Genomic DNA, 15,906 nt, shown 5'->3' with positions numbered 1-15,906 from the left:
TTAAATATAAGAGAAAGAGAGAACTTTAAGAAATTAATATAGCCACTACAGTGACCATCAAAACGATGAAAAAATATTGCTGTAAACTGTTTATTTTACGACACCACAAAACAAACGATAGTGTAATAGGAAACAATAGACGTTTTTATATCGTCATTCAATATATATCATTATATGGAACAGCCCTAATCTGAGGAGCTGCTCTGCCAAAGTGAAGCAAGTAAAGACGTTGTCAGTGTGTCCTTGGAGCTCCTCTGTTAGTTGGCATGTGAACCCGTTTCCCTTTTTTACATTGTTTACATTTGTGTCTTAATAAAGGCAAAAGGCATAGAGATATGTCACATGGGCAGTGTTTGGTGTAAGGTGTTTTAGAGTTATACATTACTTTAATCAAAGGAGCTTGTTCTGTAATGCAGTAGTGTACTGCACTTGCTCCACTTGCGCTGACTTCAGCTCATTGCAGAGGAGGAAAATAGCCAAGTTAGCTTTTGAGGACATTACTTTTATTTTTTGCTGTGGGAAGCGTCAGGAATGTGACGGTAAAGTGCATACTGAGCCTGTCATTTAAAAAAAAAAAAAAAATCAGAATTGAATCTACAAGGATGTGCAAAAACAGAATGTTAACATAAAGGAAATAGATAATCTCAGTATGATGTGAAAACTGACTGTATGCAAAGCCCAGCCAGGGACTGATTTTTCATCAGGAAACAAAAGCAGTGATTAGCAGTCACGTTGTAACCTTAATTTCTGCTTGTGGTAATTTCCACAGTAGAATCACTGAAGTTATAGCTGTGAGCTGCTATTTGGACTAGTCCACAGTTTCACCTTTGCTGTCTTTGTGTTGGTTCTCTCAAAGAAACATATTTTGTGCCCTGATTAGGTTAGGAATTTGTGCTAGAGTAAATGTGTAGCCTAAGGTTTATATTATTAAATGCTAATGATGTGTCAGTGGATCTCAGACCATGTTACAGAGTAATGCAAAATTATCTTTTTTTTTTTTTTTTTACTCCAAACCTCTAACCTCTATGGCACAGCTTCGCATCTACCACATGTGTTGCACGCTGTGGCTCACAGGAGCAGTTTTCATTTGAATGGGATGACTGTTCAGTAAGGTTAATACTGGTCTTTGCTTCCAGGGTGTTACGGTGTGGACGGCGAGAGTGACTCGATTATGAGCTCGGCCTCTGAGAATTCAACAGAGCCTTGGTTCTGTGATGCCTGCAAGAATGGAGTGACTCCCAGCTGTGAGCTATGCCCAAACCAGGATGGCATCTTCAAAGAGACGGATGCTGGGAGGTGGGATACAGTGGCACAATGACCTGGTGGTCAGTTGCCATTTAGAAGCAAGTGGAACATGTTCAGAAACAAATAACAGCTAATGATCTGTGCTATTCAAAATGCTGCAGGGATCCAAAGACTGTCTGAACTGTGTTATATATTCAGTGCTGAGGAGAAAAGCAGGTTTGATTAAGAAGGAAAATAGAACTGTTGGAGGAATGGAGGGAGGAGAAAAGAGAGGAAGAAAAAGAGTGAGAGAAAAGACTGTGTTATGTGAAGCGTGGAGACTTCAGCCACGTTATCGCTGATAGTGCTCCTCAGCCAGGCTGCACACGAATTTACTACTTCAGTAGAGCATGAAAAACACAGCAAATTAAACTGTGAAGCGGTTGCTTGCTAGAGATGGATATCTTTATATTGGACTTTGGATTCTCTTGCCTAAAGTCCACATTTGAAACTGTCTCACACCAAACTGTAGCATGAGTCTGGGCCTACATAAATCTATGAGTCAATTTCTTTTTGAGTATCTGAGAAACTAGTTTCATGATATTAAGTGTCTTATTGTCTACACAAATTCTCTACATTAAATGCAAAAATAAACCATAGCCATGATTTATCAGTTCACAGCTTTTTGTGAAATCAGCATCCAGGAGTCGAAATGTTTAAAATGCTACTTGATTCTGAGCCATTTCCAATTCTGGATTTTTCTACCATTCTTCGTACCATTTGTTCACCAATTTTGCTTTTATTCTTTGATGTTTTCAGGTGGGTGCATGTGGTTTGTGCCCTTTATGTTCCTGGAGTGGCATTTGGAGACATTGATAAGTTGCGACCAGTAACACTCACAGAGATGAATTATTCAAAATATGGGGCCAAGGCAAGTTCTCTTTTTGCTCACTGATGAAGATGAATTTCAATGTAAATAGTGTTTATCGGCCATGAGGCCAATCCGTGCAAAGACTGGGGTCGTACCATTAGTGAAAGGAGGAGGGGGGCAGGTGTTCGGAAGACAGCAAGTGTAGTGGTACAGGCAGTTACACGGCGAGACCTGCAAGCCAGATTTAAACGCAAGCTTGTCGGGGAAAAAATGAAGAAATGGGCGAAAATATAAAATGAGCAGCATCTGGCTGCATTTCAATGATATTAGTGAATTTCTAAAATTAGGAGGTGGCTAAAGTGAAGCCCAATTTTATTTTCATTGAGGAAAAAAAAGAAAAACTGGACAGTCTTTGTAATGAGCTGCCAGAACTTTTTCTGTAATCTTGCATCATGCTGACGAATCTTTTTGTCACAGCATCTTTTTCTTTATGATGTAGAAAAAGTTACATTTGTAACTTCTTTACATTGACAGAAAGGAGAGTTTCACTGGTCCCGCCCACTTATGATCAGAGAGGGCTGAGTTTGACGCCCATAAACTAGAGGCTGTATTCAGACATTTTTCTCGCAGCAAAACTGATTAAACACCGAAGATGCTCTACTTACAGTAATCATTATGATCAGTAATGGGGCACAATTTAAAAGTGGCACGTTCCACCCCTAAAGTTGCTGAAGTTACCTGTTGAGAAGGCACTTAGTGGGGGCAAAGTTCCAAGGAACAAGTTTGAGAAATTCGGCTTTAGAGCTTTTCAGCTAAAGTTTCGTCAGTCTGAACTGATGTATAAGCGAGGTAATTGTGCTAAATACAAGCGTTAAGGTGAGGCTGATTTATCATGTAAAACCTGAAAGCAGCTTAAGTAGAAATTCACATGGAAGCGTCAGAATTTCAGTAGATAATCCAAAATATCTGTCAAAATGAAAACCGGTTAACAGTGAAACAGTTGCATACTGGCATTTTTGAAAAATGAAAAAATGTTATGTGTTATTTTTGTTATGAGCAGGAGTGCAGTTTCTGTGAGGATGCCCGTTTTGCCAGGACTGGTGTGTGTATCAGCTGTGATGCAGGAATGTGTCGATCCTACTTCCACGTCACCTGTGCACAGAGGGAGGGGCTTCTGTCTGAGGCTGCAGCGGAGGAGGTAGGGCGACCTTGTTGGCAGCTTAACGAAACCAGCATTATTAGTGAACGTTCTTCCCTCAGAGAAATGAAGAGTCCATGAATATGCAGATATTTTCCATTTAAATACTTGGGTGGTTGATTGGTAACAGTTGATTCTTGATATGTCATTTGCACCGTACAAATACGTTTATTAATTTAGCTTCAGTGGTTGTCATGTCAGAAGTGTTAAAAGGATGTTTTAAATTCAATAATACATTAGTCTGCTCAGCAAAGAATTATGACTTTTTGTGTAATGACTATTGGCTGTGCAGCTCTTAAAACAAACCAACAAACAAAAGACTAGGAAGTGAACTTGATGCTATAAATTTGTCAGCTCAATAACAGTCACCTGTTAAACAAAGCGGTGTTAGCTGTTGAAACTGTAAGCAGCATATGTGTAGTGACTGGCAGAACAAAAAACAACTGTTTGGTCTTGGGTTTGCACAACCTATGCCTGTTGCTGCAAAAACCATCATAACTAAACCAAAATGTCACTAAAAAGTGAAAAAATAAAATAAAGTTTCCTTGATTCCTGGAGGTCTCTAAACTGAACCTCTTGCCCTGCGTTTGAACCATCCATCTGGGGATGCAACGATTCAGCCTTCGATGCTTCTTTTAACAAACGGCTCTGCAGCGTGCAGATGTGTTAAACTATGTAAACGCAAGTGCTTCACCCACATTTGCGAAATCTGCAATACAAACATATTTAGGAGCAGTGCATGAATAAAAAGTTTGACAACATTAAGCCCGCACAGCCTGCAGTTTTCTTTTGTTTTGTTTTTTTAAACAAAAACATTAATAACACAACAGCAGCAGTGATGATGACTCTGGCAGTTTAACATGGAGCTGGAGTCTGTTTACACGCAGCAAAGAGGAGGAGCCATTACAGAGATGTGAGCTCAGGTTGAATGAAAGAAAAATGTGTTTCCAGCATCCTCCCTGTGATCACCATTTAAACCTTTACTGGGACAAAAGTGAGCAGGAGTCCTTGATCAAAGCACCTGATTAACGAACGCTGATGTGAAGAAAAGCAAATTTTGAATTTTGAATTCATTTATTTATTTAAAAGGGAGGGCAGCATGGTGGCACGGTGGTTAGCACTGTTGCCGCACAGCAAGAAGGTCCTGAGTTCAATTCCACCATCAGGCCGGGGTCTTTCTGTGTGGAGTTTGCATGTTCTCCCCGTGTTTGCGTGGGTTCCCTCCGGGTACTCCGGCTTCCTCCCACCGTCCAAAGACATGCAGCTTGTGGGGATAGGTTAATTGATTAATCCAAATTGTCACTAGGTGTGAATGTGCGAGTGAGTGCGAATGGTTGTCTGTCCCTGTGTGTTGGCCCTGCGACAGACTGGCGACCTGTCCAGGGTGTACCCTGCCTCTCGCCCTATGACAGCTGGGATAGGCTCCAGCGCCCCCCGCGACCCTGAAAAGGATAAGCGGAAGCGAATGGATGGATGGATATTTAAAAGGGACAGTGCAGTTAAACATAGTTCAAGTGAAAGACATGAGACTGATGTACCGCACATAGGTTTATAGCTACTGCTAATTTTCAACAATTGTCCCTTGTTGGGCTAACAATCTAAATAAATACATATTACAATAAAACATTTTCATAAAACCAAATTACATCATAAATACAATTACAATTGAGAGACAATTTAAAATAAAATTAAAATCATCAGATAAAATGACTACAACTTTGGTTTCCCTTTAACCACACTTTAGATCCTTTACATTGAAGGTTAATGTCTGTAATTTTGTAGCTGCTCCATCCACCGCTGTTTGTTTTACACAGAGAAAAATCTACAGTAAGCCTCCAGAAGTTTATTTATTAAAATATGCAGATGAACTGTTAACTTGGTCTGAGACCGTGTTTAAATTATACAGCTTGCTGACCGTCCTATTTTACACAAAGATACCTTCCAACATTTTTTCAGATTGAAAGTGAAATAATATAATATATTATGGTTAAATAAATAAGATTAATGTTTAAAAGTAAAAATACAAGTTTTCTTCACAAGTCCATGAAAATGGTTGGACACTGAATTAATACTAATATCATGTCTACTTTAAGTCATAACTTCTTGTTTTTAGCAGCACAAAGATTTTGCATCATATGCTCATACTCGCTTTTCTTCATTGGAGACGCCACATACTCCTCATACTCATACTTTAAATACTTACAAACACAAACTCACTCATTCACGTGGACACGTAGATCCACATGCAAAAAAAATAATCCACATGAACACACACTGTCTACTTCATCTAGTAGATAAAACGCTGTCAGAACCCCTCTTAATGCCTTCCAAAAAGAAAGAGTAAAGGTAAAAGTTGTGGCATAGTTATGGCATAGTCTAAATTGCATATATATGCAATATATATGCAATATATGTGCAATATATATGCTATGCCATAATAAATGATAATATATCTTCTTTTTTTTGACTTTGCCTGTACTTGAGATTATTTATATATTAGTCATGTATACAGTAGGGATGGGAATTGATCAGAACTTGACGACTAAGGATTTCGTAGTTTTTGCAGTTGAACTTTAAAACATTACAATTTCTCAAATAGAAACCAATGAGCAGTTTATTCTTAAATACCTGTGATTTTTGTGAATGCTTATTATTGCTCATTTCTTGTTCAATTAATCCATGGAATAATTGAAAGATTACTCGATTACTAAAGAAATCGATACCTGCAGCCCCACACCCATGACGATCTTGTACCCTTGAGGACTTTTCTGCTCTTACCACAGTGCCACCAATTTTATTTATTTATTTTTTTACCACACTTGGTTCCCTTTATGAAAAAAACCCCAAATAATTTATCTTATGAATATTACTATAATAATACCAATAGACCAATTTTAACCAATGTATGAAGTGAGAGAAGCGGTAAAATCAAGCCGAGAAAGAATCCACTAATTTTATTTTATTTTTCCTCACCTCCTTTACACAGCTTCTGTCAATAAAGCATCTACCACTTGGAGAAATCAAACTAGCGAGTGACAGATTTGATTGATAACGACTATTAATGAAGTTCTTTTGGAATATTGTCACTGCAGTCCACCAAGCAAAACAAATAAAATTCATATAACACAAGTATTTGGAAAAATGCCTGTTCACTGCAGCAGCCTAATCCAGTTAATCAGCTACAAATCCTCCACTACAACAGACTGCACACAGATGACTGTAGGAAGTCAGCAGCTGCAAAGCACTGCTTCTGCCTCAGCTGGATTTTTCACTTTAGTGAGTGGCAGGTTCTGAAAGTTCAACGTGGTAAAAGCTTTACAGGCTATTAATACCTGTTTTCCCACCAGTTATCTTAACTGTTAATTCCCATGAGTGCTCTTTATTTCCTCAGGATATCGCGGACCCATTTTTTGCATACTGCAAACAGCATGCAGACCGCTTTGACAGAAAGTGGAAAAGGAAGAATTACCTGGCCTTACAGTCTTATTGTAAAGTCTCTCTGCAGGAGAGAGAGAGACAGCTTACTCCCGAAGCTCAGGTAAGGATTGTTTGACCCATCCCATCTATACTAAAAACATGCACTATGTTTAGTCTAAATGACAAAGGACAGTTTGGATGGGTGAGATAAATTGTGTATTTTCGAAATAATATTTTACCCTAAAACAAGTTTAAGAAATGCTACAGTTTTCCTGTAACTGTTAATAAACCTGCACACAAAAGGAATAGGTTTGGGACAGAGGGAGGCGATCCCCACACAGCAGCGTCACGTTGAGCTGACACGGATAGTTTAGCACCTGACTCCAAGAAAATGTAGAAATCACTCTGCTCATTGCTATTGCCCTTACTTTTCAGTTCTTTGGTCTGTACTTTGAGGTGGCCCTTGATCGAACTTATATTAGATCACAGTTTTGTATTTGTTGTAGGTGGTCTAAATGTGACTGCATGGTTATATCAGATTGACAGGCACACTAAAAGTCCCAGTTAACAAAATTTAGGCACTATAAGCAAGTGTGAGGGACAGCATGTGAAATTTTCATTGTCCCCAAATGTAAATACAATTGCACATATACAGTGCTTAGCATGAGGAGCACAAACTCCCAGGCATAGTCATAAAGAACTGTCTTTAACCAGAACACTGAGCAAGCAGAGCACTGCATGTATGTCACATCCACACTGTAAGAAGCACCCTGTGTTAGTACTTTCGTAGTCTCTTTCCTCCTTCAAGATGACGGTGCAAATGGGCAAAAAACGATGGGCTGAACTGGTTTCCACAATTCAGTGTTTCCTAACAGCGTGTTGTGTGAAATTCTTTTGAAAGTAGATGCTACTTATATATACTAAAAGTAGAACAGAGCACAATATATCCTGTTTCTAATAGCAAAGTGGTTGTATGTGTCCCACCTGCAGGCCCGAATCACTACTCGCTTGCAGCAGTACAGGGCAAAAGCTGAGCTGTCCAGAAACACTCGTCCTCAGGCATGGGTACCCCGGGAAAAACTGCCAAGACCTCTGACCTCTAGCGCCTCAGCTATCAGAAAGTTGATGAGGAAGGCTGAACTGATGGGCATCAGCACTGACATTTTCCCTGTGGACACATCTGATACCAGTGCCAGCATGGATGGACGCAGGAAACACAAGCAGCCTGCTCTCACAGCAGACTTTGTCAACTACTACTTGGGTGAGGAAACTGTGTCATCTCTGCTCTACGCTGTTCTGTTGCTTTGTGTCAAGTGTTAATTATTATGCTGCTATTTCACTTTACCAGCTAAAGTAGGTGGGTCTCTGAGAACAGTGAGAAAATGTTTCGCAGCAATTCTTTTAGAAGCTCCTTGTTTGTTGTGAGTGAAATTGATACTAAAGAAGAAAACACTGAGATTAGAAAACTGCAAAGCACTGCAGTGCAGTTTAGGAGAAATTTGAAAGTTTCTTGATGTCATGAGCAGAAAGGTGTGCCGTTTGCGTGTATTCACTATACCTGCATGAGTTTACTCGAGTTACTCAGATGTTCTCCAAAAGTCCTAAGACATGCATATTAAGTTAGATAGTGATTGTGTGTCTGCAGTGCATGGATTTAACACTGTTACAGTGGCTAGCAAAAAGTATTCGGCCCCCTTGAACTTTTCCACATTTTGTCACATTACAGCCACAAACATGAATCAATTTTATTGGAATTCCAGGTGAAAGACCAACACAAAGTGGTGCACACGTGAGAAGTTGAATGAAAATCAAACATGATTCCAAACATTTTTTGCAAATAAATAACTGAAAAGTGGGGTGTGCGTAATTATTCAGCCCCCTGAGTCAATACTTTGTAGAACCAGCTTTTGCTGCAATTCCAGCTGCCAGTCTTTTAGGGTCTGTCTCTACCAGCGTTGCACATCTACAGACTGAAATCTTTGCCCATTCTTCTTTGCAGAACAGCTCCAGCTCAGTCAGATTAGATGGAAAGCATTTGTGAACAGCAGTTTTCAGATCTTGCCACAGATTCTCGATTGGATTTAGATCTGGACTTCGACTGGGCCATTCTAACACATGGATGTGTTTTGTTTTAAACCATTTCATTGTTGCCCTGGCCCCTGGCTCAAAAGACTTGAGACTGGGGCGGAGGTTCACCTTCCAGCAGGACAACGACCCTAAACATAATCCAGCAGGACAACGACCCTTATGTTTAGGGTCGTTGTCCTGCTGGAAGGTGAACCTCCGCCCTAGTCTCAAGTCTTTTCCAGAAGAGGTTTTCTTCCACGATTGCCCTGTATGTGGCTCCATCCATCTTCCCATTAAATATAATATTCAGTTCCACTGCTACGCCGATGACACCCAGCTCTATCTCTCTACCAAACCTGACTCTACTCTTCCTCCACCCTCCCTCATCCTCTGTCTAGCTGAACTTAATTCTTGGTTCTCCTCCAACTTTCTTAAACTCAACAGCAATAAATCGGAACTTCTTCTGGTTGGCACTAAATGACTGCTATCCAGAATTAACAATTTCTCTCTCACCATCAATAACTCGCTGGTCCCTATCTCTCCCTCTGTGAAAAGCTTGGGTGTCATTCTCGATAGCACATTATCCTTTAACTCACATATCAATAATATTACACGTGCAGCATATTTCCAACTCCGTAACATTAATCGCCTCCGCCCCTTCCTCACACCTCACGCCACTGCCATTCTCATCCATAATCTTGTTATCTCTAGAAGTGACTACTGCAACTCATTATTATTGGGCCTTACACAAAAATCTATCAACAAGCTCCAACGTGTCCAGAACTCTGCTGCCTGTATTATTACTAGGACTTCTTCTACCCACCACATCTCCCCAATCCTGAAGCAACTTCACTGGCTCCTGGTCAAATTTCGCATCCATTTTAAAATAATTCTGTATACATTCAAGGCTATTCATTCTCTCTCTCCACCGTACCTCTCTGACTTATTACAGATGAAGCTCCCATCCCGCTGCCTCAGATCTTCATCTTCTCTTTCTCTCTCTGTTCCCTCTGCTCGTCTGATCACAATGGGAGGGAGGGCCTTTAGCTGCCCTGCCCCTCGACTTTGGAATTCCCTACCTCAGAAATATTAGTTCATTCTCTCTTTTTAAGTCCACCCTCAAAAGTCATCTGTTTAAAATTGCCTATTCTTAAATTTCTGTATGTTTTAACTTTTATCTTCTATTTTTATCATTGTGTATATTTCCAGTTTTTATCTGTTGTACAGTGTCCTTGGGTGCTTTGAAAGGCGCTATTTAAATAAAATGTATTATTATTATTATTATTATTATTTGTAAAAAATGTTTGGAATCATGTCTGATTTTCGTTCCACTTCTCACGTGTGCACCACTTTGTGTTGGTCTTTCACCTGGAATTCCAATAAAATTGATTCATGTTTGTGGCTGTAATGTGACAAAATGTGGTAAAGTTCAAGGGGGCCGAATACTTTTGCAAGCCACTGTATGTATCATTAAATGTGGTAGCGATGGTGTTATTGCTTTTATGTAGTCAGCCTACATTGAAAAAGCAGCAGTTGTACTAGATTTATATTTTCCTTCTCCACCATTCTTCTGTTATCCTTTAGAACCTAATGTAGCATCATTTGCCAACATTGCCTCTTCTGCTCCTTTAACTTCATTAATCACTTTTTGTATCCCCCTTTTCTTCCTTTTTAAAAAAAAAAAAAAAACTACTCAGAGCGGAACATGAGAATGATCCAGATCCAGGATAACATTTCAGAGCAGAAAAACCTTAAAGATAAGCTGGAGAATGAACAAGAAAAACTACACGTCGAGTATAACAAGGTGAGTGACACAGTTCAAACACAATTGCTATATTTAAAAATTAGTTTAATTTATACGCTAGTTTCAAAAAGAAATCCTTTAGTGCAGAAACAACAGAAAAGTTTTACTGCTACTTTTATCTGCAGCAGTGACCTGATATACGTGCCCATGTCTTAATGTTGCTTGCAGCATATTTGACAGACAGTAAGGTCTGTTTTAGACAATGAACTGTTCATTTTCTTTTCCGTACTAATATGTCTTCTCATCATTCTGGTACAGGTTAATGTTCTTAGTTATTTCCAGGCAAACTGTAATCTGTACTTCTGTTTTTGAGTGCCATCAGTAGTGTGCAACTTCTTGCAAAATCTCAATTACAGACTGAATTATGGGATAGATGGATGAAGTTTATTGGTCACACAAGGAAATTATGAAATCTATAAATATATACAGATTGATCATATTGAATATTGAACTTGTCCTAAATGACGCTAAATGCTTTAGCATCTCTTTGGACCTCATTTTAAGATTCCAGTAATCAACTGCCAAACACAAGTTTAACATTTTGAACAATCTTCCGTTCTTTTGTCTGTCGTTGCATAATGACAGAACAGGTTGAGGTTAACTAACCAGTTACTTTTGAGCTTCTGAAATTGAGGGACTTTGCATAAAAAAGGCTGTGATTCGTTAACACTTAATGTAGTACTGTAGTAAAATGTCGAATTTCTATACTCCACTCACATGTTGACTGATTGTAAAATCCTCAGTGGAAGTTTGAATCTGGGATGGATACACCGATGTACATGGAATGATGGTGGAGTGATTTGATCTGATTTCAAGTTTAGAAAGAACAAAGCTTTAGTCAACAGCTGACATTGCTGTTCATATTGACTGCTCACATGGGCCCATTTCATTAATATATGCAGGTTTTCTCATGGAGAAAGTGATGTTGTTGTGGTAGCAAAAAACTGAATATACTGAATAGTGTCCAAGCAACACACCAAAAAAGGTACATCTTTCCAAAAGGTTTGCTTGAAGGAAACATTAAAATGAATGTGGTGAAAAAAATGTAGTGATATTATCAAAGCAGGTGGTTAAGCGTTTTCAGTCTTCTTTCTTTTTTTTAACCCCTCAGCTGTAAAAGTTGTACTAAAAATCTCGTTGAATTTCAGTGACCTTCACCTCAAGGTCAGATGTCGTTTCTGAAAATCTTGTGAGTGTGATATTGCAGGAAGGAATTCACCTAGGATTCACAGTCGTGCTATTTTAGCGCATCTACTAAAAATCTCAGTCGAGTTTGAATCAAGGTCAGAGATTATCTGACGTTTTCTAAAAATAAATCTTGTGAATACGATAACTCAAGAATTAAGGCACCCAGCGTATTTATGCCGACTACTAGGAGGCTGAGGGGAGTCAACAGTGGATACCAGTATTTGTAAACTTGAACTTCAGTTGTACAAATCTTTCAACACATTTTAAACCATTTTAATGGATTTTAAAGCTTTGTTGTGCCATGAGAGAAGGTTGAATTTAGGAGTTCTCTGTGTGCAGCCTTCATGTTTCTCTTCAGACATATGACCTCTGCAGTAAGCCTGCCACACTCCGTCTGTCAGCATGAGGAAGGGAATACAATGGCGAAGTAGAAGTCAGAGTTAATGTTGCATTCAGTCTTCTGCCATGCATGTTAAGCGTTATTAATGGAGTGTGTATTGCTAATTGCACTGCCTGAGTTGCTGTCAGATGGCTTGGGCTTTGGAGAAAATACCATTACAAGTTAAGCTTTGACTAATGGACACTAGTGGAGAACAGTACAGCGTTAACCTGGACAAAGGGGTTACCAGTTGCAAATCATATGCAGTGATAGTATGAAACAGTTTCAGTTGTTTATATTTGAGTGCAAAATTGATGTTCACGTGCCACAGAACGTTAGCATGGTCATTGTGCACATATCACAAAAGGTCTGGCTAACAGCTCTTCAGGAAACACCTCCTTGGGGAAGAAATTCAATTGTATGCTTGTCAAATTGTTATCGTTCACTTTTTACATAATGGGAACATGTGAGCTACTGGACTTCTTTAAGTTTTGTGAAGACATTTTACTTTTCATTCAAGAGACCTCTTCAGTTCCTAGGTATTTAAACCATAGAGGGGGTTGTCTCTTAAGAACATTGCTTAGCATGGTGTATTAAGCTCCTGGCCAAACTTGTAAATGGCCTGGAAAACATGAAAGGATGCACAGGACAACTCTTTCTTGCCCTTTTACTCCCAGTCACATGTATGGCAGTACCTAATTAGTTTCTAGGAGTCTGTGAAGGTTCTCAGTCATCCAGGTCATCGTAGTCAAAGGAGCTTGCAAAGAAAAGTGTGCGAATCATTCGCATGATAAGGTGGGGCCAGGTTTCACAATGAACTCACCCGAAACTCTGGCTGATTGGGACCCACACCCAGTTTCACACCTTGGCTCAGGCGATTAGAGGATCATCAGGGGGTCCTTTTGTCCCTCTGTGGGGGGAAACTCCCACTAGGTTTATATCTGGGACTCTCCACCATTTGACCTTAGAACTGAAGAAGCTTCTTGGATGAGAGGTGAAACGTCTTCAAGTAACTTAAAGAAGTCCAGACGCTTTTCTTTGCAAGCTCCTTTGACTAGTTTCTAGGAGAATTGTTTAGTTAGGTTGATAACCTTTAAAATGAAAAAAACCAATCAAAATGATCATTACTCTTTAGGTTACTGATGGATGGAAGATCAAATGTTTTACATTCCCTAGTTTGAGACGAATAAGAGACAAGTTGGTCTGTTTTTGAAATTTGAAAAAATTGAATTTGACCTTAGTTAGGTTAGCCTCGTACCACAACCTGTTCTTTTTATGTGCGCCTTTTCTATACTGTGCCTTCCTCCTGTTTGTATATAGCTCTCATGTTTTTATGTTTCTCAAGTTTGTTAAATATTCCTGCTGTCGTACTATTTATATTTTCTACCTGAACAGTTGGAGTGAAGCAATTTCGTTGTACATGTACAGTGACAATAAAAAAGGATTCTATTCCTGACCCAGCTAACACACAGGTTGAGACCGATGTTTATATTGTTGTTTCATCCTTGTGAATGGTAAATGCTTATGGATTCAACTTTTTTCCTCTTACTCAAAACAGTTATTCTTTAGGTTTATTAGAAAGGGAAAAAAATTATCACATGTTATATGATCAGGGCCACAGTTTGTTTCCATTTGTCTCCCTCCAGCTCTGTGAGTTTCTGGAGGAACTGCTGAATGCAAATGGAAAGCTGCGAAGTGAAGGCCAAGCCACGTGGAGTCTGCTCGGCGGCATCCTGGGCCAGGTACGTTTGTTCAACCATTGTTTTTTTCCAACACATGTATTAGCTGTTGTTTAAACAAAGTCTCAGGAAGCATCTTGTTAATGATTTACTCTTTTGATTGAAGTATTGATTTAGGTGAATGGGTTATCCATATCATACTTTTATTCAAAGTCATCTGAGCCTGTAATAATAAGTTGTTTTGATTTCATTTGAATTAAAAACAAGAACATGAAACAATTTCTTAACCCATAAAAATGAGCTTTAACAATATAGCACAATACAAAACAATACTTAGGCTCTGAAAGACTATGGAGTTTTTTTTTCTTTTCAATGTGGCAGTTGTGTCTTAATTGTGGGTAAGTGTCCAAAAACCTCAGACTGTCAGCATATTTTTTTTTCAGGGTCATGCCAACCAATCGGATAGCTCACTAAAGCTTTCTCCTTCCTGAGTGATATCCAGCTTTACATACAACAGTAGAAGTTTTTATTTATTATCCTTTATTTATCCAAGTAAAAATTCTCATTGAAATTAAAATCTCTTTTCCAAGGGAGACCTGGGAGAAAGGTGCAACAAATACAACACATAACTAGGGATGGGTACCGGTGTCATGGCACCGGTTCTGACATAAACGGTAGTAACCAGACCGAAAAGCAGCGCACATTTCGGTGCTTTATTTCGGTGCTTTTTTTTCCTGAGCTGTGATACACTTCTAGCCAATCATTTTACGTTTCCGAGGATAGTAGGCGGGGCCAGGTACGTACGTTCTTTTATGCAGAGCTACAGATTAAAAATGCCCAAGGCGAAGCGGTCAAAAGTCTGGCTGTACTTCACAGCAAAAGATGCAAACTCAGCAGCAACAAGTGCTTTAAGCTGATACTGTCAAAGGAGGTAACTCCTCAAATCCGATGAAACACCTGGCGACGCATAGCGTTTTCTCTCTCTCCAAAAACCAAGAAATGCGCTGTATTTGATAGCTTGCTGCGAGACCTCACACCGAGCGCATCTACTGCGGTGTGGTGCCTGTTATCGGACCCGGAGTTAGCAACATACCCAAAAACACGAAGAGGAGAGTCCTGGCCCCTAGCCCTGCCAGTGTAGCAGAAATGATGACGGATGATGATGCAGCAGCAGCAGCCGTTCTTCTCTGCGTGAGTAGTTTACGTTGAGTAGGCTAACCACGTTATTACATTAATGCATGTAAGGTGAACTAGCAAACATCATCATAGCTACATGCGGCTGTCTTCTTGTTTGATGGCAGATGCTCCCTTCACCCTGGCCAAAAAGGCTAAAATGACCAAAGAAAAAGAGGGAAACAGCTAAACATGAGAGGTTTTGGACAAAGTTTGTGTTTTTTCCATTGATTAAGCACTGCTTCCAGCCAAGAGTGATACCATATATGCCCTATAGCTGCAGAAAAGGCTAACATTGTTATCTTTTTACAAAAACCAAATCAAATCAAATCACTTTTATTGTCACATCACATGTGCAGGTACATTGGTACAGCACATGTGAGTGAAATTCTTGTGTGCGAGCTTCACAAGCAACAGAGTTGTGCAAAATACAATAATGTAAACAAGGAAAATACAAGAATGGCTACATCTGAAACTAATAAATATATGTACAATATATAATAGTATATGCATTTCTGGATTTGTATAGTAAATATTTTCCTGTGTGTGTGTGTGTACACATATTTTACAAATGAAATAGAGTAAACAATAAATAAAATATATAAAATATACAGAGTTGAGACATGTGCAAAACAGTGGCATTACTGTACAGTATGGAGTGCATAATGTTAAAGTTCCAGTAGTGAAGCTGAGGTGTCTATGACGTGTTCAGCAGTCTGATGGCCTGATGAACCAGCTGAACATGAGAGGTTTTTGGACCAATTTTGTGTTCTCCATTCTTTAAGCACCGGTTCGAGCACCGTTTAAGCACCAGCACCGTTTCAAAAGTACCGATTTGACACCGGTATCGGATAAAACCTAAACGATACCCATCCCTACACATAACAATATAACAAGTAAAAAACC

General features: G+C 39.3%; 1 protein-coding gene across 1 annotated transcript in view; it reads left to right on the top strand.

The window, feature by feature from the left end:
- The window catches only part of phf14 (PHD finger protein 14), a gene marked incomplete at its 3' end in the record, with an annotated part of 35,583 nt that extends 21,693 nt beyond the window's left edge, over positions 1 to 13,890 (top strand). The window contains exons 5-11 of the mRNA XM_005754535.1: positions 1,137 to 1,296; positions 2,044 to 2,155; positions 3,156 to 3,293; positions 6,685 to 6,831; positions 7,701 to 7,971; positions 10,475 to 10,581; positions 13,795 to 13,890. Coding sequence (XP_005754592.1) covers positions 1,137 to 1,296; positions 2,044 to 2,155; positions 3,156 to 3,293; positions 6,685 to 6,831; positions 7,701 to 7,971; positions 10,475 to 10,581; positions 13,795 to 13,890 — 1,031 coding nt within the window. The remainder of the gene's footprint in view (positions 1 to 1,136; positions 1,297 to 2,043; positions 2,156 to 3,155; positions 3,294 to 6,684; positions 6,832 to 7,700; positions 7,972 to 10,474; positions 10,582 to 13,794) is intronic.
- Between the last annotated feature and the right edge of the window lie 2,016 nt (positions 13,891 to 15,906).

The sequence above is a fragment of the Pundamilia nyererei genome, unplaced genomic scaffold (genome assembly GCF_000239375.1).
Source record: "Pundamilia nyererei isolate P.nyererei 1_Seehausen unplaced genomic scaffold, PunNye1.0 scaffold00584, whole genome shotgun sequence".
Classification (NCBI taxonomy): Eukaryota; Metazoa; Chordata; class Actinopteri; order Cichliformes; family Cichlidae; genus Pundamilia; species Pundamilia nyererei.
Note: the sequence above shows the minus strand (reverse complement) of the source record. Positions and strands in the feature narration are given on the sequence as shown.